At 55.2% G+C, this 25653-nt stretch overlaps 1 protein-coding gene across 4 annotated transcripts in view; it reads left to right on the forward strand.

The window, feature by feature from the left end:
- CACNA1B (calcium voltage-gated channel subunit alpha1 B) overlaps nucleotides 1-25653 on the forward strand; it is a 191510-nt gene that overhangs the window by 70623 nt on the left and 95234 nt on the right. For all 4 annotated transcript variants that reach the window (XM_089914093.1, XM_089914095.1, XM_089914094.1 and 1 more), the window contains exons 12-17: nucleotides 3951-4063; nucleotides 9457-9569; nucleotides 11688-11819; nucleotides 11984-12056; nucleotides 21903-22020; nucleotides 24014-24081. In XM_089914093.1, the coding sequence (XP_089770219.1) occupies nucleotides 3951-4063; nucleotides 9457-9569; nucleotides 11688-11819; nucleotides 11984-12056; nucleotides 21903-22020; nucleotides 24014-24081 (617 nt within the window). The remainder of the gene's footprint in view (nucleotides 1-3950; nucleotides 4064-9456; nucleotides 9570-11687; nucleotides 11820-11983; nucleotides 12057-21902; nucleotides 22021-24013; nucleotides 24082-25653) is intronic.

The raw sequence follows: 25653 nt of genomic DNA on the forward strand, positions 1-25653 counted from the left end.
TCCAGGGGCCTCTGCTGGGGGCCTGGCTGTGCCCCAGGCCTGGGCTCCCCATCCCAGGGCTCCCCAACAACCTGGGCCCTGCTTCCAGGGAGCCTGGCTGATCTGGTTAGACTCCCCCACCCATCAGGGTAGTGGGAAATGAGTGAGTGAGGGGTCTGGGGCACCGGGGTCATGTGTCCTCCGCCGCAAGGGCTTTAGACCCAGGGAACGAGGGAGCCATCTGCCCTGGGCTCCTGAGGAGAGAGAGTCCTGGCTCCCAGGGGCCTCCCCGGGCTCTTCTGCTTGTTTCTGCTTGTCTTCTTGGTTGGTTGAATCTGGGTGTGTCCATGACCAGGGATGCCTTGCAAGCCTGTGTCCATGAGCCTCAGGCCAGGCCAGGGGCTCTGGGTCATGACCTGTCCGGCCCTGGCTACAGTTCCAAGGAGGCAAAGAGCTGAGGTCCCCCCCAGGGACCAGGCTGACCCTTCACACCCAAGGGCCCTGCAGGGCACGTGCAACTGAAGGTCTTGCTTTGTTGTCTTGCCTCACAAGAGCTCCGAAGACACTGCACGAAGGACTTCTGTCCTGCGGTCAGTGCTCCCTCCTTCCCCTTCCCCAGGGTCAGCCACCTTCACCCTGCTCGTGTCTGCGGCTGATCTGGAAACAGCCTGTTCTGGGTCCCCACAAGCGCCTCCCTCTCTGCTCGGAGCCCTGTGCGCCTGCAGTCACCTAGGTGGCCAAGAGAGCCATTCTCCAGAGAAGAACCCTCCTGGCTCCCAGTTCTGGCCCCTGACGGGCCAGCCACACTGAGCCTGGGCAGCTCCAACTGGGAGCCTGGGAAGCTGCTGAAGGGTTCTTGTGGGCGGTGGACAGACGGCTCCACGGGCCGCTTGAAAGCGTGGGTGGGGAGGCCTGTGTTGGGGGTGGGACTCCAGGCTGCTGTTTCCCAAACTTCGATTGAAATCTTTGCTGGTATAATGGGAAAGGGCAAAGAGAAAGCAGAAGCAAGAGGAGCCCAGGGAGCTTCTAGCAGCCAGGCTGGCTCCCCGGGAGAGGGCGGGTTACGGAACAGAGGGTGCACGTGGAACCGGTGCCCTGGCCCCTGAATCATGTGTCCTGGACCCGTGGTTTGGTGGCTTGGGACGTGGTTTGGGACCGAATTCAGTGTCTGCCTTGAGTCCTCAGGCTGCAGTCTCCCCGCCCTTGGGGGCTGGGTAGGGCCTGGGGAGCCAGGGCTTCCTCCTACCTCGGCGGATGGTGCGGCTGCTCCCTGGGGCCTCCTAACCAGGCCTTTTCTTCCCTCGGAAGAAGCCGGTGGCGCCCAGTCAGTCTTGTGGTTTCTCCTTGTTTCCTGGGCATTTACCAGCTGAGCGGGCTGGGGGTGAGCCGCGTGGCCTGGTCGCTCGTCTGACATGCAGGAGCACGAGGCTGGAAGTGTCCAGGTGCTGGGCCAGGCCGTAGGTATCCCTGGCGGGGAATCTGCCCCCTCACTGCCTTGCCTCCTCTGTGGTTTTCTGGAGACCCCCGAGCTCATCAGCATATTCCCCAGGGAAAGTGGCTGGAGGGAGGGGTGGGTCTGTGCTGCCTCTGGACACCTCTGCTCAGTGCCCTTGACAGCTGGGCTGGAGCTGGGACAGGCTGACCCAGCAAGGGAGGGCAGGCCTTGCAGGAGGCAGACGCGGAGGTGGGGACTCCCCTTCTGGACCAGCTTCATCAGAGCTCGCCATGGGACTCTGGCCTGAGGCTGGCTGCCCCGCAGAGCGCGGGTACTGTGCACCTCACTGTCTGCCCGCCAAGGACCCCGAGACTGAGGCTTGGATGGTGAAGGAGGGATGGGAGTGGGTGCTGTCATCCCGTGAACCCCCAGGCCTCACGGAATGGACCTGACCACCCTCCCCTCTGTCCCTCTGTCCCCCCACAGCACGCTCTCCTCTTGTTATAATGCAGACACTGTTTAACCTACCTGCTCCGCTCCCCTAGCCTGTGATCTTCTGGGGAGAGGGGTCAGCTGTCTCCTGGGCCAGCTCAGAGTAGCGCCAGGGCCTGCTAGTCGAATGAATGCTTTAGGGATGAATGCGTGAGCACCGTTTCTCGGCCTTTGAGGGGAGGCTGAGCACGTGAAGCTGAGGGTCTCCTCCTTGGGAGAGAGAAGGAGCAGGCAGGGTGCCGGGGGCTCCGCTCCGGGTGTCCCCTTTCTCTGAAAGCCTCCCCTTTGGCGGTTCCTGTGCTCGTTCATGCACAGGGCTCCCGCTTTGGTCTCCTGGGAGCAATGTGGACACCCAGGCAGTGTCAGCTCCAAGGTCTGCCGTGTGTGTGGCTGGGGTGCCCACCTCCATGGTCTCTCCTCCCGGGACCTGAGCTCCTCTCGTGGGGTCCTGAGGGGCCGGGGCCACGGGGCTTGTGTTCCGAAGGCACTCAGTCACCGCTTTCCTGCGGTCTCTCCAGGAGGGCTGCTTTGCCGTCTCATTACTCGTCCCGTGCTCGGCTCGGGTGCCCTGGTGGTGGTTTTGACTGGTTTCAGAGGCCAGGCAGGAGCTGGTTGTCCACGTACTCCGGTCCCCTGCCCGAGGCCTTCCAGGGCCGTATGGACCATCACGTGTGTGTCTGTGAGGCACGGTGCCCAGTGGGCTGTGGAACTGATGTCTCTGCTTGTACAGGGCCTCGGCTGCCACAGACCTGCCCAATGAGGCCGCTGCCTCTGTGCAGCACTTGGTGGAGAGCTGTGGGGTAGAGTAGATTTCGGGGTGTGCAGGGAGGGCAGGAAGTGTGTGGCCCCCTCTTCTACCATCTGTTTTAGCATGAGCTGCTTGAGGTCCAGTCTCCCAACCAGCCTGGATGCCAGAGGCCCTGGGGAGGCTGGGTGGGCAACTGCCTGGTGACTGGACCCCTCGGTCCCTGGCCCTGCATGGTGGGCTCTGCCCTTGGTGCTGAACTGCTTCCCTGGCTCCCGTGCCCTGGGGTCAGAGGCTCACTGTCTGAAATGATAGGTGGATTCCAGCTTTGGGATGAGGGTCAAAGCCAGTGACCTTGTTCTGACGTCTGGCATTCCTGGTTTGGCGGCCCGTCAGTGGCCGAGCTCGGCTGCGTCTCCTGCGGTCTGTGGCCTCGTACCGCTTTTGGACTGTTTCCTCTTGCTCTGACCCTGCCTTCTGCTCAGGCTGGGTTAGGGGTAGTGTCTGTGTGCGCTGGATTCGCAGCAGGTCCAGTGCAGCCTCCCTTCAGTCCTGTCAGCCGGGTCAGCACTGCCGTGGCGGGATCCCTGGGCTGAGGCAGGCCCTGCTCACCACTGCTGCCTGCCCGGCCCAGCCTGCGGGAAGCGGAAGGCACCCCACCCACAGGGGTCTCTGTATGACTCCCCAAGGCCCCCAGCAAGCATGGGTGCCTCCTGGGAGACTCGTACTGCGGGGGCCTGGGGGTGTCAGGTGGTAGGGACACTCGCCTTTAGGGGGGCGAGCCTGCAAACATGGTTAAAACCCAACACGGTGCTGCTGTGCATCCAAGGGGGTCAGGAGGTCCTCGCAGAGGGACGGGGGTTCTGGCCGGGTGGCTGAGGGATTCCAGCTGCCGTCAGTGCACGGAGCGCGGGATGAGACTGACGGCAGAAGGACAGGCTCAAGGCCGTCCATCTCTTCCACGGGGGTTGGGCGCCCTCTGCCTGACGCCTGGGTCCTCCTCTGGGAGATTTGGGCCCTTGACCCAGAACTCACTCTTGAGCCCAGTCCTGGGAGGCTGCCTCTGTGTCCCAAGGCACTGGGCACTCAGCTTTCAAGGTGGAAGGAGCACCTCTCTGAGACACTCCCTGTCTGTTCGCGGGCTGTTCTGTCCTGGGCTGAGGTTGGAGCTCAGGGGCCACCGGCCAGGCCTGGAAGCCCCACCCTGGGTCGGCCCAGAGGTCTAGTGTCCTCCTGTCTGGGCTGGAGCCAGGTGGGAGGAGACGCGAGCTAATCCCCCTCTTCTCCGGCTTCTCCTAGACTTTGCAGAGTTTGTTTTCCTGGGTCTCTTCCTCACAGAGATGTCCCTGAAGATGTATGGCCTGGGGCCCAGGAGCTACTTCCGGTCCTCCTTCAACTGCTTCGATTTTGGGGTGAGTGAGCCACCTCGTCAGGGACGCCTGCTGGGGGTCCAGACGGGTCCGCGGTGTCCTGGCCGGAGAGCACACGCACCCCTCCCACGATGCCGTACCCAGTGTGAGCTGGGGCCTGTGGAGCAGAGCCCGGGGGCTGGGGGACTGTGATCCCCTGTGGGTCAGAAAGGCTGCTGGCAGGCAGGGGAGGCCTGTCCTTGTCAGGCCCTGACTGGTGCGGGTGCTGGCCATGGGCAGCCTCCTTCCCTCCCTGGCCCTGTCTGTAGAGTCTCAAGATCAGCTTAAGGCTCTGTGACCTCCTCCGCACCTGGTGTGCGATCTTCTAAATGTCTGCTGTCCCGTGGAGGCTCGAGGGGGCTGTGGTCCTGACCCCCATCATTCCTGTGGGTCTGGTCCTGGGCACATGCAGCAGCGCTTCCTGGGGAGGCCGGAGGGGAGCAGTGGGCCTAGGTCCCTTCACCAGCCTCTGCAGGTGAGGGAGGCCTGGAAGGCAGGTGTTTCTGAGGCTCCCTGTGTTGAGCCCAGAGCCTGGGGATGGGGTGCTGTTGACACCTGTCCAGAGGCTGAGTTCTGACCTGGTGGAGGCTCTGAGTGAGAAGCGGCCGTGCCACAGCCCGAGGAGGCCTTGCACCTCTGCAGACTTCTCGGAAGCCAGGGGGGAGGCTGGCCCTAGGTCGAAGGAAAGCTTCGATTTGGGATGCAGTTTAACTTTACCTTTTCCTCTCTGCGCTGCAGTGCAGCTGACAGACAGTGTCTACGACTTTGTCAGATCTTCACGACGACTCACTTCATACATGAATAACTGGAGACATTGTGTGATGGGCCCAGGACTGCCCAGCTAGTGTGCGGGGGAGTCAGTGCTGGAGCCCGGGGTGGGCGTCGTACACCCGCCATGCTGCCTGAGCTCTGGGCGGGGGAAGGTGGTGGCTGCCCAGGTGCTCTCTGGGACATGTGGGCACCTGCGATTTTCATAGATGGTTGTGGGGAAGCCAACTCTTCTACTCCTTTGCCTTCTTGGTTACAAAGAGAGCTGTGGTGCGCATAGGCAGAGGGGACCCAAAGAGGGGAGGAGACTTCAGAGTGACGGTGTCTGGGAACCAGCTAGGCCCCAGGGCAGGGGAATAATTTGCACACAAGCCAACAAAGTTTTCCAAAACTTAGCAGCTTAAAACAAGCACCTATTATCTCAGTTTCTAAGGGTCAGGAATCCAGGCGTGGCTTTACAGGGTGCCTGTGGCCTGGGATCTCTCATGCGTTTACAGCCCAGCTGAGGCCGGGGACGCAGTCATCCCAAGGCTTGATCAGGACTGGAGGGTTGCGTTCAGGCTCCTCACAGGCTGTTGATCGGACTCGCTCGTGGTTGGTGACTGGCCTCGCTTCCCGGTCCCGTGGCCTCTCCACAGGCTGCTTGCGTGTCCTCACCGTGTGGCAGCTCGTGATGTGAGTACCTGACAGAGGCTAAACCAGTCTCAGGAGAGACAGCCGTCAGCCTTGCTATTGTATTAACATTTGTCAGGAAGGAGTCGCCGGGCCCGCCTGCTTTTCATGGGGAGAATGTTACCCAGGGATGCGAACACCAGGAGGCAGGGGTCCTTGGGGGCCGTCCCGGAGGCTGACTACCACAGTCCACTGATCCAGATTCTTCCCAGTGTAAGATACACTCACCTCCACTCCCAGTTCCCCAGACGCATCCCATCACAGCATCAGCTCAGCGCCCCGAATCTCGTCATCCAAATCGGACCCAGGTCTGGTTGAGGCTCCTACAGTTTCTTTCAATCTTAGAGCCGTGAACTGAGAGAGACGAGCTATCCACGCCCACACCCAGCATAGAGCGGTGGGACGGGCAGGGGTAGCTGCTTTAGACCTTCCCGTTCAAAACGGGGCCAGTGGGATGCACAGGAGGGCCGGCTGGACTGCAGCCAGCACGTGTTGGGAAAGCCCTGACTCGTTCTGGGGCCTGGGAGCCCTTGGGCTCTTGGTTTTACCCGAGTCCCCTCTCCTTTCCGTGGAAGGTAGTGAACATTTGAGTCCCCTTCCCTTTCCGTGGAAGGTAGTGAACGTTCGAGTCCCCTTCCGTTTCGTGGAAGGTAGTGAACGTTCGAGTCCCCTCCCCTTTCCGTGGAAGGTAGTGAACGTTCGAGTCCCCTCTCCTTTCCGTGGAAGGTAGTGAACGTTCGAGTCCCCTCTCCTTTCCGTGGAAGGTAGTGAACGTTCGAGTCCCCTCTCCTTTCCGTGGAAGGTAGTGAACGTTCGAGTCCCCTCCCCTTTCCGTGGAAGGTAGGGAACGTTCGAGTCCCCTCCGCTTTCCGTGGAAGGTAGGGAACGTTCGAGTCCCCTCCCCTTTCCGTGGAAGGTAGGGAACGTTCGAGTCCCCTCCGCTTTCCGTGGAAGGTAGGGAACGTTCGAGTCCCCTCCGCTTTCCGTGGAAGGTAGGGAACGTTCGAGTCCCCTCCCCTTTCCGTGGAAGGTAGGGAACGTTCGAGTCCCCTCCCCTTTCCGTGGAAGGTAGGGAACGTTCGAGTCCCCTCCCCTTTCCGTGGAAGGTAGGGAACGTTCGAGTCCCCTCCCCTTTCCGTGGAAGGTAGGGAACGTTCGAGTCCCCTCCCCTTTCCGTGGAAGGTAGGGAACGTTCGAGTCCCCTCTGCTTTCCGTGGAAGGTAGGGAACGTTTCCAGCTGAGGTCTTCTTGGCCTGCTTCCTGCTTAGTAGAATTGTGGGATCCAAAGGCCTCATTTTGGTTTTTGCATTTCAACCCAAGCTGGTGATATTTTTGTGCATGTAAGCCTTTTAAGAGCATTGTGAGTGTGTTGTGAGTCTTCCCAGAGTTCAGTCCATTGGACGGAAGCCGTGCCCACAGCTCTCTTAGAGATGAGCCCTTCTCGGACTGAGCGGCTGCTGAGATGACCAAGGTCAACACCCTTCCACGTCCTGGAGGACTTACTGCTTCGTGAGGCCCATTTGCGAGGCTCACCCTACATCCCTTGAAGGGCCGGAAAGCGGCTGAATATGCTCTGAGGCCCCGCCTTTGATCTTTTGGGATCTTCCATACCAGCCCCCGTTGTGCCCTTGGCTTCATTTTTAGACCGTGCCATTTCTTTTTTTTTTTTGACCATGGCATTTCTTAACGTTGGCCTTATTTGGTCTCTGGAGAGGCTGAGCATCTCCCAAACTAGCGAGTTGTGGCTTCTCTTCACTTAGCAGCGCTTCCTCAGTTCCCGCCCTCCTCCCGCCTTGGGCCGCGAGCAGCAGGAGACGCCAGGCAGCAGTGCCACGTGCACTCTGCTTGGATGGCGCCTCCGCCAGCGCCCCAGCGCAGGAGGTACGTCTCCCGCTGCCCCTGCGGCTGCAGCGTGGCTCTCTGCCCACTCTCCTCCTTAGTTTCCTGTGCCCCCTCACTCTCCTGCAGGCCTCACGGGTGGCACCTTCAGCGTCCAGAGTCCTCGGAAGAGTGTGTTCAGGGCGTCTCAGGCCATCGCCGCTGTGCTGCTTGGGGCCGCTCCCCAACTCCAGAGCCGCCCCGCGCCTGGGGACCTTAGTTTAGCAGCACGGCACTCCTGCTTCCGAAGTCGGTATTGGTCTTTCCTTCTGGGTAACAAGTTACTCCAGGGCTTAGTGGCTTAAGGCAGCACATGTCCTCTCATTCTGGTGGGGGAGCAGTCAGGCTGTGACTCTCAGGTCCCTCCCGAGGTTCAGTCCTTGCAGCCTCCGCTGGGCTGGAGAGCTCCCTTCCAAGCTTGTGCTCGTGACTGTTGACAGACCTCATCCTCCGGCCTCACTCTGGCGGCTGCTGGCAGGCTCGGGCCTGGTCACGTGGGCCTCTGCACAGGCTGCCCCAGTGTCCTCACAACACGGCAGCCGTGGCCCAAGAGAGGGCCGAGAGCACGAAGGCCAAAGCCTCAGGCTTCTTGTAACTGTTCTCAGAGGTGCCAGCCTGTCACGTTTGTTGTGTTCTGTTTGCTGGAAGTGAGTCACTAGGTCCAGCCCACCCTCCAGGGGACAGGGGTGTACAAGGGGGTGAACCCGAAGCAGTGGGGATCATGGGGGCCGTCTTGAGAGGCCACCTACATTGTGAACCAATGTGAGCAAATTCTGAGGATTAATGGGTAATAGGAGACATGTTGGAAGAGTGACAGTGAGAAGAACGTAGATTCAGAAAACAGCAGTCTTCAGCCCCGGGCACGATCTGGGTGCTGTGTGATGCTGAGACGAACTGGTGGTGATTTTCGGGGGACCAAGGACAGACGCGGCAAGCTCGCTCCATTCGCTGCCCTGCTAGGGTCGTAGTGGGTGCAGCAGCTGCGAGCAGGTCTGACCCCTGAATGCTGTGCTTGCGTCCAGGGCGGAAACGCATTTGGGGCGATGCGGAGCTGGTGCAGCCAGCAGACCAGACACGCAGGGTCGTGGAGCAGCGCTAACCTGCAGGGACCGCTGCCCTGGCATAGTCACTGTTGGTCAGGCTTGGTGAGGATGTTGATGTCGAGCTGATCCTGTTTGCAGCTGGTATGAAATGGGTGGAAGTGACTGAAACCTTGGGTGATGTGTGAGCCCAGCGAAGCAAAAGGGAATTTACGAGATTGATGTTCGGCAGTGGAGTTCTCCACACCAGCTGCAGAAGCCAGCTTAGAAGGAGTGAGAATTAGCCACACGCACGAAGAGCACACGAGCGCTCATGCTGACCGCAAGCCCGGGTGTGCCCCGTGAGGTGCAGTGCCCAGGGAGGGAATTCTGTTTGGGTGCCGTTGGGTGAGGGGTCTGCTGTGCTTCAGCCCTGCTGCTCTGTCCTTTCTGAGTCCCTCACGTGAGACACTGATGCTGAGGAGTGGCTGGAAGGAGGGGCAGGCCTCTTGCCCGCAAGTCCCGGTCCACCAACGTGGACGGCGCCCGGGATGACTGTTGGTGAAACAAGGGGCAGGCTTGCCCCCATCTATCCTTGGTGGTACTTGCTGGCTCCCGCTGTTCGGAAGAAGACAAGATGCAGTTATGAACTGGAGCATCTCAGAGGTGGCAGGACCAGAAAGGGAATGTTACAAGGAAGCAGAGTCTGCTGGTCTGTGTGAGAGCAGCGTAACAGTCAAAGCTGCCGGAGGCGGTTTGCCGGCCCCAGAGGGTCACCAGGCTGTGATGGAGCACAGGGGAGGCATCAGACGAGGAGGCCTTAGGATCTGCCGGGAAAGCTGCAGCCCCACTCGCCCCTGTTCTGTGTCCTCCTGGTGTGTCTGGGTGGGGGAAGGGCGGACACCGTCTGCAGCTCCCGGAGGCGGCGGGGGCTCAGTGTGAGGCCTGTGCCTCCTGTTGCCTTCTGTGGCTTGAGCTGCGGATGGGGTGGGCGGGGCAGATGCTTACGGAGAGAAGCAGCCGCACACGCGCCCCAGGCTGACCCCATCTCCGTTGCAGGTCATTGTGGGGAGCATCTTCGAAGTGGTCTGGGCGGCCATCAAGCCAGGAACCTCCTTTGGGATCAGTGTGCTGCGGGCACTCCGGCTGCTGAGAATCTTCAAAGTCACGAAGTATGTCATCCGTGCGCTTTGGGGGGCGGGGGCGCAGGCAGCCTGGGAGCCAAGCCAACACAGGTGCCGCTCCTGGGGACGGACGGTATGGGTCTTGCCCTCAGCGGCCTGAAATCTCTTTCTGTGGGTTTTAACTGGTTAAAAACAGAATGCAGTCACAAAGCAGCCCATGCGAGCGAGGGCCACAGCCCACAGGACTTCGTGTCGGCCCTGGGAGCCCGTCTACCTGCAGTGCCATGTCCAGCCTCAGCACTGCCCCAGCACTTCTGGTTCTTTCGTTAGCTCGTTCCCCACGGTTTCACCCTGTCTCCTCTCTTGAACTCAGCAAGCCCACCTTTCAACCTCAAAGGATGACTCTGCTCCATAGTTGATGGAGAAAACAGGTTATCAGATGGATGTTTTCCCATCGTCCCGCCCCTAAGTCTGCTCACCTACCCTGCAGCCCTGCTCCCGTCCTGGCCCCGACGGGACTCTGACCTTCTGACCTGAACTCCCAGGCCTGCCTTTTCCACTCGGGGCCGACGCTGCCTGGCCTGTCCTCGGTGACAGGACGGGGCCCTGACCATGTATTCAGTTTCATTCCACTTGGCTCCTCACAGCCTGGAAGCAGGCCTCTTCCTTTTGCCCACAAGGAGGCTGAGGCCCAGGCCAGAATGCGATGCAGGCCAAACCTCCCCCGTCTCTGCCAGATCAGCAGTGCTGGGAAGGGGGGCTGCCCTTGTCCACAGCTGTCTCGGCAGCAGCAGAGCTGCCCTCACCCCAACGGCCATGGCCGTAGGACTCCACAGTGGTACCCAAGCCACCCCGAGGCTCTGAGGCTCCCACCCCGCGAGCGGCTGGAGCGCGTGGCCCGCACTTGCCTGGCACCGGCCTCCGCACAGTGTCCCTGGTGGCCCGGGTCATGACGACTGTGGGACAGTCCAGACCGAGCCTGCGCAGGTGGCTTGGGCTCCAGGCCCCCGCTGCAGTGACCGACACAGCCTCCTGGTCTTTCTATTCTGTTTTAAATCCAAACCTGAGGCCATTCGAGGTCAGGACAGTTTAACCGTGGAGGAGCTTTGACAGGAGTTCGGCCGGCTTGGCCCACAAAGGCTGCTGGGTGCCCTGTGCTGCCTACCCTCCGTGCTCTGCTGCTTCTGCGGGAGAAGGGGCTTCAGGAGGTGACGGCCGGTGCTGCCCTCTCCTTGGTCGTGGGCCTGGCATCTTAGCAGCTCCATTTCCTCCTGGAAAGTGGGTGGCCCCTGTCCTGACGTGGGCTGACCTACACCCCGCCCATCCCACGACAAGGCTGTTTGGAGTCTTCCAGCCCATCTCCTGTTAACTCTCACCTACCTAGTCAGAGAGCCTGAGGAGGATGGTGGGCCTCTGTGAAGCAGCCTTGGGGACAAGGGCCCAGGGATGCCCCAGGCAGATGCCCTAGTCCAGGGCAGAGGACAGCAAGTGGAAAGGCACAGAGGCACGTGGTACGTCCGCCTGGGCTCTCCTGGGGGTCGCAGCTGGAGGGGACTCATCACCCAGCGAGCCAGCAGCAGCTAGACCGTGGGCAGACCTCAGGGGGCCTGTGAGCCAGGGGGGGCCAGCTGAATGAGAGGGACAGAGTCTCAGACCCCCAGGAGCGTTGGAGGGGTGGGGTGGAAGGGAGTCGAGGCTGGAGGGCTGCTCCGCACTGTGTGGCCCTGGCCCTCTGGGAGGGGCCGCTGGGGTCAACGTCTGCACCCCGTGCCCGGCCTGCTCAGTGGAGGCTCTTTGCGCGGGGACCCACGTGCTGAGGGTGGCTGCTAGATGCTCCAGTGCAGCCCCTTCTCCTGTGTGGCCGTGGCCCTCGCTTCCCGCGAGTTGGCCTGAGGGGGTTGAGGGGCGAAGGCGGGCGTGGTCGTGGGGGTGGGGAGACTGGGGAGCAGGTGTAGGAGGCGATCGTGAGCTCAGCGCTGGACCCTCGGCGTCTGCTGTCCCTGTGGGCAGGGGGACGGGCGCGGTCCAGACAGGTGGTCTGGACCCCTGGAGAAAGTACTCTCCACACACCGAGCGTGGGCCCTCAGGCCAGCAGGCGCCGGAAGCCGCAGGCACGTGCGTCCGTGTCCGGGCGTCCAGGCGCTCGGACCAGGCCTCTCCCCGCAGGTACTGGAGCTCCCTGCGGAACCTGGTGGTGTCGCTGCTCAACTCCATGAAGTCGATCATCAGCCTGCTCTTCCTGCTCTTCCTCTTCATCGTGGTCTTCGCCCTGCTGGGCATGCAGCTCTTCGGGGGACAGTAAGTGAGGCCGGGCCCCGGACACGGCGCTCGGAGGGGACGGTGCCGCCCCGGGTGCGTCCTCCGCCCCCCTCCCTGAGGGTCCTGAGGGGGGCCGCTGGCACCAGACGCAGCCCGTCCAGCCCAGTGGAGCTGCCTCTGTCCAAGACCCTTGTTCCTCTCAGGTTCAACTTTCAGGATGAGACTCCGACGACCAACTTCGACACCTTCCCCGCCGCCATCCTCACGGTCTTCCAGGTAAGGCTCCTGCTCCTGGCTCACTTCTGGCGTGTGGGGCCCCCCTGCTGGGTGTGCAGGGCACGCAGCCTGCCTCCCCCGTCAGCCCCTCCCGCCTCTGACGTGCGTCCCCCGCGCTGGGACCAGGTCGGGAAGGAGCTGCCCGAGGAACAGGTGGACACCTTGGGAGGCCCTGGCTTCAGGTCGCCACTTACCTCCCTGCCCCCGAGACGTGGAACCGATCACAGCCGTCGTCCATTGAGAGTCGAGTGGAAAGCACTCCCCAGGGCTTCTCCCTCCAATGGCTTGGCCCCAGCGGCCCCTGTTTCCCTTTGTGTCTGGAAACATGCCGCCTGCAGTCCCTGGGGACGCTGAGCCTTGGTTCCCTCTTGAGGACTTTCCCGGTTCAGCGCTGTCCCCCTCACAGAGCTGTGGCCCCTGGGTGCCCCACAACTGGCCTCACCAATGTGATAAAGCCCTCTGCCTCATGAGCGCCCTCCGCCACACCTGAGGCCAAGCAGGACAGGCGGGGGCGGCGGGGGTGCCCACAATGGCACTTAGGGAAGCCCACAGGCTGCAGGTGCTCTGGCCAGGGCCCTGCCTGGCTCCTGGCCTCTGGGGCCGCTGGCACTGCCCCCCAGCCAGCACTGCAGCCACAATGAGTGTATGTAGAGGGGACCTTTGGGGCTCCTCTCTCAAAGGAAGGCGTCTTTCCAGCCGACCGTTCGAACCACACTAGACGCTTGCTGACAGAGTGACTCAGTCTCGTGATGTCACCCGCAAGCCCCCCTCCCGACCTGGGCGGAGCAGAGCAGCTCTTTTCCCAGAGGCTCGTCTGCTCCCGGCCTGGCAGGACTCCAGACCCCGGGCTGTCATCGTTCTGTTTCTTGTCCGACCCCACTTTCGGGTCCTGTGGCTTCGCCCTCCTCTGAGCTTTAAGGATTGGGTTGCCCGTCAGCGTACTACCCTTCGCACCTTCTCCATCAGAAGCATCGCCAATGGCTTGACTGACTCAGAGCTGGGGAAGCGTCCAGCCCTTTAATGAGGCCGAGAGGGTGGTCGAGGCTGGAGGAGGCTGAGAGGACGCCCAGGACCGACCGTTGGCCCAGCCGGGCCTGTGACGCCCACAAGATGACGCTGGGTCGAGGGCCTGAGACCCAGGCTGGAGCCCCTGCTTCTGAATGGGGTTGGAGAGGGCACAGGGAGGCATGTGACCCGGGGGAGAACAGCTTGAACTCTGCTCCTGGGGAAGCTGCCCGACCACGCCCACAGGTGGAGGGTGAGCCGCTCCTAAGAAACTGAAGCAGCACACTAATGCAGGTGCCTTTAACCCTCAGAGGGCTGAAGGAAGAGCTCAGCACAAAATTACGGAAGAAAGCCACCTCGGAACTGAGGATCTCCGGTTAATGCGAAAGATAACTAAGTAACATTCCTAGAAGTAAAAGACACAGCTGTTTAAATAAAAAGTGGAGGCTGAACCGTACGCTGACGTGATCCTCTCAAGAACGTGGAGGACCTGAGCCAGCTGCGGCTCAGAGGTGGAGAGAGAGGGTGCCAGCGATGTTCCAGAAAGAGCTGAGACCTGGACACAGCCTGATACAGAGAAAATCTTAAAATCTGTTATAGAAAGACAGATTTCCTGCAAAAGAATGCCAGTCTGATGGCAGGCCTCTCGTGGCAATGATGCCAGAAGGTCTGGGAAAAGCAACTTTAAAATATTGGAGGACGGTCCCTGTTGGCCTGGAATTCCCACTCAGAGAGCCGCAATTCAAGGTGGAAGAAAGACACACCCAGACACAGATTCTGAGAGTCACACCCAACTGCTGAATGCGCTGCAGACACGGATACGGATACGTTTAGGAAAGCGGATAAATGGGGAGAAAAGGTGCATTAACCCGAGGAGAAGCAGAAAAGCTGGGCTATTTCAGAAACTGAATAATTTCTGAATAATAATTGAATAATTGAAAAATCTACCTGCCCTGGAGACACGCTGACAGGTTTACAAGTGAATTCTGCTGCATATTTCAGAAAGGTTACTCCAATTTTATACAGACGACTCCAGAGAAGTTAAAGAGGAAACACCCACCCTTTTATGAGACTGGAATAACCTTGATATGAAAACACTAGACAAGGGCAATATAAGAGAAGGAACATATAGATTACTGTCACACACAGAGAGACAAAACACCCTGAGGGAAGTACTGGATGTACTTAAAGATCATCTTTATGATCAACTTGAATTTATCCTAGAAACGCAAGATGATTTAACATTAGAAGGTCTATTAATGTAATTCATCTTAACAGATTAAAGAAGGAAAAAAAACACGTATGATCAGAAAAAACATTTGAACTCTAGCAAAAGCACAGCCAAGCACCAGAGAGAGAGGCAGATGAAACAAGACTGACAAATTGTGTTGATTGTTGAAGCTGGGTGATGAGTACGTAGGGATATATTACACTCTGCACTTTGTATGTTTGAAACTGTCCATCGTGAATTTTTTTTTCTAAAAGAAAATCCCATGATAAAACCCAACACTCCTTGCAAATAAAAACCCTTAGCAGGTTATGCTAGTATCAGTGGTCTTAGTGCAGTAGAATAAGAAAAAAATGAAATAACATTTCTCAGGATTGCCAAGGAAGAAAGAAAAATGTCATTATTTACAGATGAAACACTTATATACACAGAACACTCATGTTGTCACTGCAGATGGACAGTTTGGTTATCCATAGACAAAAACATGGAGTTGGATTTCTACCCTGTAGCAGATTTGAATATCAGTTCAGGCGAATTAAGACGTAAATGTGAAGAGCAACTCTGAAATTTTAGAACATACAGGAGAGTAATGTTACTGACTGAAAGCAGGGAAAGCCTTCTTAAGGAAGATGTAGAAATGCACAGATCATAAAGGAAAGCTTTGACAAATTTGGCTATTGAAATACAAATTTCTGTGCATCAAAAGACACCATAAAAAGGTCAAACGAACAAGTCATAGGCTGGGAGTAGATGTTTCCACAGCATTAGCTAATAACCAACAGCCAGAATAAATAACCAATAACCAGAATAAATCGAAGACTTCCACAAATCAAAAAGGAAAGACAAATAATGCAGCAGGAAAGGGCAAAGTGTGTAAGCAAGGAACTCGGGACAGGAAATTGGGCTGACGAGTGGACCTGTGAAGACCATCATCTGTTCACTCATAGTCAGGAAATGCAAAGTAAACCCACCTGTCAGTTTAGTTGAAATTAAGAAATCTAACAGTCTCAGGTTTTAGAGAAGATGTGGAGAAATGAGGATTCCTTTATGCTGTTGGTGTGTTGGTAGAACCACTTTGGAAAGTAATGTCACAGTATCTAACCCACCGGAACTCACACAACAGCAGTTGCCGTTGTGGGTATGTGCTCTGGAAGGTCCCTGGCCTAATGCGCAGAGAGAGACCTGCGAGACCATCACAGCAGCATCGTGTATGATGGCAAAACGCTGGAAGCCTCTTGATCGTTCATCATCAGGAGAGTGGATAAGGAGGGTGTGTTCCGTCTGTGCAGCAGGACCGTGAATGACCTAGAATTAACTATATTAACATGGATCACAAGCAATGTTAAGCTAAAAAAAAAAAGAAAAGCAAGATCTGAAATAATACAAGGCATATGATACTATTTAACTAATTTTTTAAATTGAAGTATAGTTGATTTACAATGTTGTGTTAATTTCTGCTGTACAACAAAGTGATTCAGTTATACATATATATACATTCTTTTTTCCATTCTTTTCCATTATGGTTTAGCATATGATACTAAATATTTAATAAGGATGGAAACATCTTGTTTCAAAACACATTGCATAACAAGTTTATGGTATATATGGAAGTACAGGTGTAAAAGCTTGCATGGGAATGTTTAACACCAAATTCAGGGTGAGGTGGGCTTGGGGAGAGGAGGAATGAGACTGGAGATTTCTATTGAGGGAACTTCAGCTACATTTTAAAGTTTTATTTCTTAAGCTGGGTAATGGGTACACAGAGCTTTAAATATTATTCATTGTACCTTTCTGAATGTTTGAAATAGTACATAATTTAAAATTAAATGGGTACAAAAAGATAAACTAAGTAGACCTTAATCAAAAGAAAGCTGGTGTAATGTTAACATCAGCCAAAATAGAAGTGAAAAAGAAGGTGAAAAAAAGCTGTAGTAAAAATAAGTAAGTACATTACGTAACAATAAAAGGAAGATGCAGCCTAACGGCACGGCTCAAAAAACATACCAAGCAAAACCCCACAGAATTACAAGGAGAAATCAACAGTCCACCCTCTTTTAAGAGACTTATGTTTCTATCAGACTGAAGGATGAAGCTGATAAGGGATTAGACAGGATGTAAAAGAACTCATGAGCACAGCAGTCACAGATCGATCGGCTGATACATACAGAACTTGCCAATTGATAGTGAATAAAATAGTCATTATCTGGGGCACAAGGAACATTCACAGAAACTGATCACTTGTTAAGTCACTCCGGAAATTCCTACAAGCATTAAAGAATCACACTCCTACAGCACACATTCTTTTTTTTTTAAAATTTATTTATGTTGTTTATTTTTCTTTGGCTGCGTTGGCTCTTTGTTGCTGTGCGCGGGCTTTCTCTAGTTGCAGCGAGCAGGGGCTACTCTTCGTTAAGGTGCGCAGGCTTCTCATTGCGGAGCACAGGCTCTAGGCACGTGGGCTTCAGTAGTCGTGGCTCGCAGGCTCTAGAGCGCAGGCTCAGTAATTGTGGCACACGGGCTTAGTTGCTCCACGGCATGTGGGATCTTCCGGGACCAGGGATCGAACCCGTGTCCCCTGCACTGGCAGGCAGATTCCGAACCACTGAACCACCAGGGAAGTCCAGCACATTCTTGATATTACTTAAATAAATAGAAAGCACTAGTAAACAGTCACTTAAGATCTTCCCCATATTTGAAAGCTGAGGGTTTGGGTTGAAGAAGACAGCACAGTGGGCAGTACAGAATATTTAGGACTGAACAATAATTAGCAAAGCTCATAGGATGAGTCTGAAGCAATACTTAGAGGAAAACTTAGAGTCTTAAAAGCAATTATCAAAATAAGAGAATGACTAAAAATAAATAAGTGCTCATCTTAAAAATCTAGAAAAAAGAATACTAGAGTAAACCAAAGAGAAATTGAAAGCAGGAAAAAATGATGCTAAGAGCAGACATTAATGAAACATAAAACTAAAATACCAAGATAACAAAATCCTAAAAACCTCGTTCTCAATAAGGCTAATAAAGTAGATAACTTTATAGCAAGACTGATCAAGAAAAAAAGCACAAATAAAAAGTATAGCCCAATGCAACAAACTAGTGAATATAATGAAAAAGAAGCAGACTCACAGATAAAGAGAATAAAAGAGTGGTTACCAGTGGGGAAAGGGGAGAGGGGAGGAGCAATATAGGGGTAAGAGGTACAAACTATTACATATAAAATAAGCTACAAGGATATATTGTACAATATAGGGAATATAGACATATTTTCTAATAACTGTAAATGGCATATAACCTTTAAAAATTGTGAATCACTGTATCGTACACCTGGAGCTTACACAATATTGTACATCAACTATACTTCAATAAAAAAATACGTTTTTTGAAAGTATAGCCTAAAAGGGAGGTATAACTACAGAAAAGGGAGATATTTTTAAAATCCCAAAAGAATATTATGGCAACTTTATGCCAATAGGTTTGAAAACTTAGATGAAATGTGCACTTCTATAGGAAAACATCAGTTACTTAAATCAGCTCAAGAAGAAAAAAGAACTGGATAATTTTATAACCATTAGAGAAATGGAATCCCTAGTCAAAGCTCTCTTCCTGCCTTCCTGCCTCCTGCCCAGGGCTCGGGGAGTTATAAGGTGAGTTTTGTCACGCCTTTAAGGAACAGATGATAATGGACTCAGACACTTCCAGAGAAGGGAAGAAACCATTTCATGGGGCTAGGACAACCTTGACCCCACAGCCCGGCAAAGACAGTGTAAGGAAAGCAAAATGCAGACAGAGTGTGAGCTCTGTCAACCAAAAAAACTGCAGGAGGCTGCAAATAAGAAGTGTTTTGGGGTCTTAAGAACTGCAATTCAAGAGACACAGATTTGGCTCAAATAAAAAGAGTGTCCTGGGGAAGAGAAAGAGTCGGGGCCTTGTAAGACAAAAGCCACGAGACTGTGCTCTGACACAAGAAGGGAAATGTGTGTCCTTCAAGGATGGCTGTCACCAGGCATTTTAGGGTAGGTGTCTGGTAAGTGTCTTGAGTTTCTGACAGATGTTCTGGAGGCCTGCATTAGGACATTAAGTGGTCAAAAGGTCAGATTCCATCCAGGCCTCCTGGCTCCATTTCAGAGAGCTCTCTCCTTCCACAGATCTGTGAGGCAGGGGCTTTGTTTTGTCTACTGAGGATCTCAAGTGCCTGAAGATTGCCTGATGCACAGCAGGCAGGCACTCTAAGTGTTCGCTCAGTGAAGGTAGATGCAAATAGTCTGAAATAGAATATTCAAAAATCAAATCCAATTGTGTACAAAATAGAACCTCATGGCTAAACTGTGCTTATCTCAGTAATACAATAATTTGTCAATGTAATTTCCTGATCTCTACAGTTTAAAAGAGAAAAATAAGCATATCAATAGATTTAGAAAGATAGAATATTGATATTATGATGAAAAACATGTTATACAAAGAACTTAAAATACTGAGGACTCAAAAAAAAAAAAAAAAAAAACCCAAAACAAACCCACAGCTAGTTGGGTGATAGCTATTTTTTTTGCGGTACGCGGGCCTCTCACCGTTGTGGCCTCTCCCGTTGCGGAGCACAGGCTCCGGACACACAGGCTCAGCGGCCATGGCTCCCGGGCCCAGCCGCTCCGCGGCATGTGGGATCTTCCCGGACCGGGGCACGAACCCGTGTCCCCTGCGTCGGCAGGCGGACTCTCAACCACTGTGCCACCAGGGAAGCCCAGGTTTCTTTTTTGAAGAGATGGAAATAAAATTCTAAATTCTGAATTCTAAATTCAGTTCTAAAATTGACTGTGGTAATGGTTGCACATATTTGTGAATATACTAAAAACCATTGAATTATACACTTTAAATGACTGAATTATATGGTATGTTAATTATATCTCAATAAAGCTATTATTTCACAAAGACCGTAGCTAACATCACAGATAAAAGATTGTTGGTGGTTAATTTTATGTCAACTTGACTGGACCATGGGGTGCCTAGATTAAGCATTATTTCTGGGTGTGTCTATGAAGGTGTTTCTGGATGAGACAGCATTTGAACTGGTGGACTGAGAAAGCAGACGTGGAAGCCGCACCCAGTCCACCGAAGGCCTGAGTAGAATAAAAGGGCTGAGTTAAGGGAGAGTCCACTCTCGCTGCCCGACCATCTTTGAGCTGGGACATCCGTCTTCTCTTGTCTTTTGACTCAGAGTTGGGCTGAAACTTACACCATTGTCTCTCCTTGTCAGCTGTGGGTCTTGGGACTTATTCTCCATGACCACAAGATATACCCAGACATCTCCCCTTGGTTCTGTTTTGCTGGAGAACCCAGACTAATACAGATTGAAAGCATAACCAAGGATATCTAGTATTTAGGCAGTTGAAGTCAATGTAATAAGAAAAAGAAAGAGGCAGAAGGACTGGAAAGGAAGAGACAAAATAGTTATTATTTACAAATGGGTGATTATTTACACAGAAAACTCAAGAGAATCAATTAGAAATAATAATAGAATTCATTGTTGCTGAACACAAGGTCAACATAGGAAAAATAAAGCTTTTCTATATAACAGTATCATTCAATTAGAATATTCAATTAAAATGAAAGATTTCATTTACAGTAGTAACAAAAGCTATGTTATCCAGAAATAAATCCACAAAAAGTATGCAAGACTTTTACAGGTGAAATTATAAATTGTTATTAAAAGACCGAAAGAACTGAATACCTATGTTTATAAATGGGATGCCTTACTGTGGTAAAGGGATCCGTTCTCCCTAATTTAATTTGGGATCCAAATCCCAACAGAACTGCTCTTGGAATTCAGCATATTGATTCTGTGGCAGAGTAAATGGCCAAGGATAGCCAGGACAGTTCATGAAGGAGTGATGTGCCCCTCCATATATCAAGACTTATTATAAAGCTACAGTAATGAAGATTGTGAGGTATAAAGACAAAGTATCAAAGAACAGACTAGAAAGCCCAGAAACATGTCCAAGCCTATGTAGGAAGTTGGTCATATGAAAAAGATGGCATTTTAAATCAATGGGAGCGGGATGGGATGGTCAAAAAATGAGCCTTCTGTGTGGAAGAAAAGTAGGTCTTCATCCTCAGGTGTGCACAGAGCAGTAACCACAAGCCCTAGTTGGATTAGAGACCTAAAAGCCAAACTTTAAAATGATTTGAAGAAATATAGGAAAATTATTTATGACCTTGGGATGGAGAGAGATTTCTTAAGGGGCAAAAAGCAGAAACCATAAAGGAAAAGACTGATACATTTGACTTCATTAAACTTCTTTATAGTACAAAAAAATTAGTTAAAGGCAAAAAGGAGACCAGCAGAAGATTTTTCCAGTAGACATTGCAGATAGAGAACTAGTATATACAAGAATACTTAAGGAAGTCAGTAAGAAAAGGTGAGTTACCAGAAATCCAAGCCAAAGTGTTGAAAAGGCCACAGAAAGGCCTCAAAGTGTTGAGCAGCCACTGGATACAAGAGAAGATGTCCCGCCTGCCTGGCTCTTCCGTTCACCGCTCCGGCCGGGAGCTATCAAAGGGTGTGACTGCGCTCAGTTTGGGACGAGGGTGTGAGGAAGACACAGCCTGCGTTGCTGGTGGGACTGTAATTTGGGATAAACACTTTGGAAATGTCTAGTGAAGTCAAAGGTGTGCAGAACCTATGATCCAGCAGAACCAGTTCTAGACAAACTTCATGTTCACAATGGGACACACCGGCAAAAACCTCGGAAGTGTCTGTTGGGGAAGATGGGTGAGTACATGGAAGGAATCTATGCAGCACCTTCCACGAACAGTGGGTTTATACGTGTCCACCTGGGTAAACTTCAAAGATAAAAGAGTGAATGAACGGAATGATGATGTAGTCTGACACCTGCCCGTGCATGTTTAAAACACACGTGGTGTATTTCATTTATAGGCGTGTGTGTGTGTTGTGTGGTGTAGGACCACAAAGACTGGAGGCCCCCCAGGTTCACGGTTGGGGTTGCTTGTCGAGGGTGATCGTGGGCAGTGGGACCTGATGCGAATATGACAAAATGTTAGCAATTTGCATTCTGAGTGGCAGACACACGAGTGTCTGTTACCTTATCCCCTTGTACTTTCCCCCAAATACAAGTGAAAAAGAGGCACGTGTTTCCCGATGGGGCAAGGACGGCATTTAGCCACCCTCGTGGCCTGGACCCCCTGGGCCAGGGGAGGCAGGAACCTGGAGGGTCAGAGGCCCTGTAGCTGTTGTCTGGCCGTGAGCAGCTTGTGCCCCTCTCTGAGCCTCAGTTTCCTCACTGGTGCGGCAGTGACCAGGCAGCTCTGGGATGTGGGAAGCTCTGCCATGGTCTCCTTGCCTTTGCTCACCTTTCTCTCCTGTTGGGAGCTCCCTTTCCATTCTTGGCAGAAACCCAGAGCATATTCATCTTATAAGGCCTGACCCAGCCCAGCAGCCATGTCCTTCTGGAAGTTTCTCTGGAGGCTCCTGGGCCACCTTAACCATCATCCAAGGACCTGTGTGTGCGCACTCGTGTGCCCATGGGCTCGTGGGTGCGGGCGTGCGTGTGAACGCGGGTGGCTGTGGGGACATGCCCCGGCTGCTCTCCCGCCCTCTGCAGATCCTGACTGGGGAGGACTGGAACGCGGTGATGTATCATGGGATCGAATCGCAAGGTGGAGTCAGCAAAGGCATGTTCTCGTCGGTTTACTTCATTGTCCTGACGCTGTTTGGAAACTGTATCCTTCTGCCGTCTGGGCAACGGGGTTGGTGCTTCCTGGGCCTGCTCTCCCCTCCCTCCCCAGGAGGACGGAGCCGGTGGTCGGCACGAATGAACGTGTGGGCGGCTTTCCCATGGAGGGTGGGCCGTGATGCACCCCCGCCCAGGAGCAGCTTGAGTTACAGATGCAGCCTGAGGTCGGCCCGGGGGCCGAGGAAAGCGTGAGCAGCGCGTGGGGTGTCCCGAGGCAAGTAGCGAGGTCAGCGGTGGGAAGACTTGGGCTTTGAGCCTGAGGGCAGCCATCTGTTTTGTTTTCACTTTAATTTAATTCAGCAATTAAGTTGTGGCACTGGGCTTTTGAAAAAACCTTCGCCCATGGAAACACCCGCCTGCAGAGAAGCGCAAAGGAAGGTCTTGTGCGGAGGAAACTCCTCAGGCTTGTGTTTCAGGGTCTGGGCTGTGGGACTCTGTGACGTCAGGGCAAGCCCAGCCAGGGAGGCGGTGCCTCAGGCCCCCTGACCGCGCCACCCGGTTGGAGTGTGTCCCTGTGGCTGGGCCCCAAGGGGCATGACCTTCGTCCTGCTCTCGGCGTAGCGAGGCCTCTGAGGGTGCCCACAGCTGTGGGCAGTGCCAGGAGGCAGCAGCCGACCTTGGCGTCCTGTCCCGTGGGCCCCACTGGGGCCCTGAGCAGGCCTGTCTATGAGGCACTGCCCTGGGATGTGGGTCCCCCCTGAGTCCCAGGGCACCTCCTTGCCAGACAGGGGGCCTGACGCACAGGGGTCACCCAGAGCCGACAGCTGCTTGAGCATGGCACTGGCCCACAGCCGCTGGGATAACATGGGGCCCAGGGTTGTCCCTGGGCGTCTGTCCCAGGACCAGCAGGGTCTGAGACGGTTCGGCTGTCACAGCTGAGGGGAAGGGGCAGCTCTCATTGAGCGGGCAGAGGACACCCCATGGCAAAGGACTGCCTGCCCATCGTCAGTGTGCAGGTCACTAGGTGACCGGGAGGGCACCCGCCCGCGGGGGCCAAGGGTGGGCCTGGGTCTGCGGGGGCAGTACAGGGGTGAGGCACCGAGGGCTGGAGCTGGGGCAGGAGGAGGGGGCAGCGCAGGGAGGACAGTGCTGCCTGGCGCTGAGGTTGGGAGAGGTGGCTCCAGCGACGGGAAACCTGAAGGGATTCAGGTCAGCGGCAGCGCGAGGGCCTGAGCCTGCAGAGTTCAGATGGGCAGGGCAGGGCCGCTGGGCCCCCTGACCCTGGGACCCTGGGGAGTTACCTACCCTCTGTGGCCTTTGTTTCCTCATTTCTGACTGGGGACCATAGGAGCACCTTGTCGCAGCTCCCAGGGGGCACAGTGGGAGGAGGCTTTGGAGGCGGCGGCCTCCTGCTGGGCACTCCCCTGGCATCTGCCATCCGCATGTTGCCCCTGCTGCTCTGGAGGAGGGGCACCTCGAGGGAGGGGTCCCAGGACTCGGCTTTGGTAAAGGAAGGTGGGAACGAAGCCAGGCACGTGTCCGTGAGCCTTGCCGGGAAGCTGGTCCGTCGGTGGTCTCTGCTCGTGGGACCCAAAGGTGCCAGAGCCCACATGCAGCCTGGGTGCTTGTTGGGAGATGTGGGGGCAGAGCGGGCAGCCCTTGTGCCCTCCTAGGAGGCAAAGGCAGATCAATCCAACACAGCGCGAGCTTCTGGCCTGGAGCGTCGGCCCTGAAGAGGGGGCGGGGGGAAGGGGTGGTGTGGGCTTTCGAGGAGGCCGGGCGATGTGACATTGCATGAAGGAGGCCGGGTGGAGGCCAGGGGCCCTCAGGACCCAGCGGCTGGGCTGGGCTGTGTCTGGGGCTGACGGGCTGACAGGGCTGGAGGGCCGGGGGTGGGGGCATGTGGACACCAAGGAAGGAGGCCGAGGCTGCTCAGGCCCTGGGGAGATGGGCCCCTGTGTTGTCAGAGGGAGCCGTGGTCTGAGCCTGGGAGACGCTGTGGGTCGGAGGGCTTCCCTTCCTTAGCTGGAGCCGACCAGACACTCTGCTGAACGTCTTCCTGGCCATCGCCGTGGACAACCTTGCCAACGCGCAGGAACTGACCAAGGTGTGTAGGTAGGGACCCACCTGCAGCCTAGGTATGGGTGGGGTGGGGGGTCAATCCGTGTCGCTCTGGATGTGGCTGCAGAGCCATGAGGAGGGCCAGGACCTGGGTTAAGGGCCATGTGACTGCTGTCCAGGGGTGTTTCCTCCAGGCCCTGGACAGGCAGGGCTGTGGGGAACGGCACCGAGGAGGTAGGCAGAAAGAGCATGCTGGGAAGGCAGATGGGCACGAGGGCAGCTCCCGGGAAGCCGAGACCTGGGAAGGATGACCAGAAAGGCAGGAGGAGGTGTGGGAGCTGGTGGTGGATGACATGGCGCAGACCAGAGAGGGGCCTGGAAGATGGGGGCCGGGCTGCCCTGGTCTCTGTGTGGAGTGGGCTGTGTCCTCTCAGGAGTGAGACGCATCAGGAGGTGGGCCTAGGGGCCATCCAGTCTGAAGACCCCAGAGGGCACTGAGGGGCCCTTGTGGTCATTCCCGGTGTGGCTGGCTGAGCTCAGGCTGGCGCTGGGCAGCGCGGTCCTCAGAGTCGGGCCAGGCTGTCGCTGGGGGAGCAGTCAGTGCCTGTTCTCAGCAAGCCCATGCCCCAGCAGGACAGCTTTCTTTCCAGGCTGTACCCAGTGGGAGTCGTCTAACAGTCATCTCTCATCCTTGAGCCTGGTGGGGGACGTGATTACACGTGTCTCCCCTGTGGTTTCCCTTCAGATGGCACAACCCCCTGCCTGCTTACCGTCACCCTCTCTGCCCTGGACAGTGCAGGCAGCCCGCTGTTTCAGCCTCAGGCTGGCGCTTTGACAAGCCCGGCTCCCGGTGCAGAGGGCACTCCTGCTGGTCAGGGGCTCTGAGCAGGCTCTGCTCCTTGCAGGCACGCGCATACTTGCTCTGTACACCGGGCCTATGCCTGTGCGCGCACCTGTGTGTGTGTGTGTCTGTGCGCTCGCGCCCGCCGTCCCTGACAGCCTCCCACTTGTGTTGCACCCACTCCAGTCTAGCACATCCTAAGACTCTTAACACTGTCCCCGTTCTGGGGCTTGACTCGGGCCTTCCCTGAGGAAGGCAGGCAACAGAGATGCAGGTGTGCCACAGTGGTCCTGACAGTGCGTGCTGTACAGGTGCCCTGCTGCCCCACCCGGCTCCCTGCGAGGAGTGCTCCATGGGGGCGGCCCGTGCAGTGTGCCTCCCCCCACCCCCTAGCTGGGCTGGGGCAGTGCCTGTGGGTCTGGACTCTTCCCTTCTTCTGGGTGCTGGCTTCTGAGGATTGGGAATCCCACTGGCGTGCCCATTTCTGTTGTTAGCCAGTTCCTAGACTGAACCTTGCCATTCAGGAGGGGCTGGAGAATGGCCCAAGGCTCTGGCTGGGGGGACCCGTGCAACCACAGAGCACTTCTTGGGGTCAGGATTTACAGGACCACGTGAGCTAGGGGTGCCCAGCAGCATCGTCCTGGGCTGGGTGAGCTTGAGTTCAAAGCTCTCACTGCCCCTTCAAGGCTGTCAGTGGGTGAGGACATACTGACAGGCCATGTCCTTGGGGCCCTGTATCCATGCACAGACCATAGGTGGTGGCCCTTTGGGCAAACT

The sequence above is a fragment of the Delphinapterus leucas genome, chromosome 6, assembly GCF_059928025.1.
Source record: "Delphinapterus leucas isolate spDelLeu-1000000601 "Yukka" chromosome 6, BTC_Dleu_Yukka2, whole genome shotgun sequence".
NCBI lineage: Eukaryota > Metazoa > Chordata > Mammalia > Artiodactyla > Monodontidae > Delphinapterus > Delphinapterus leucas.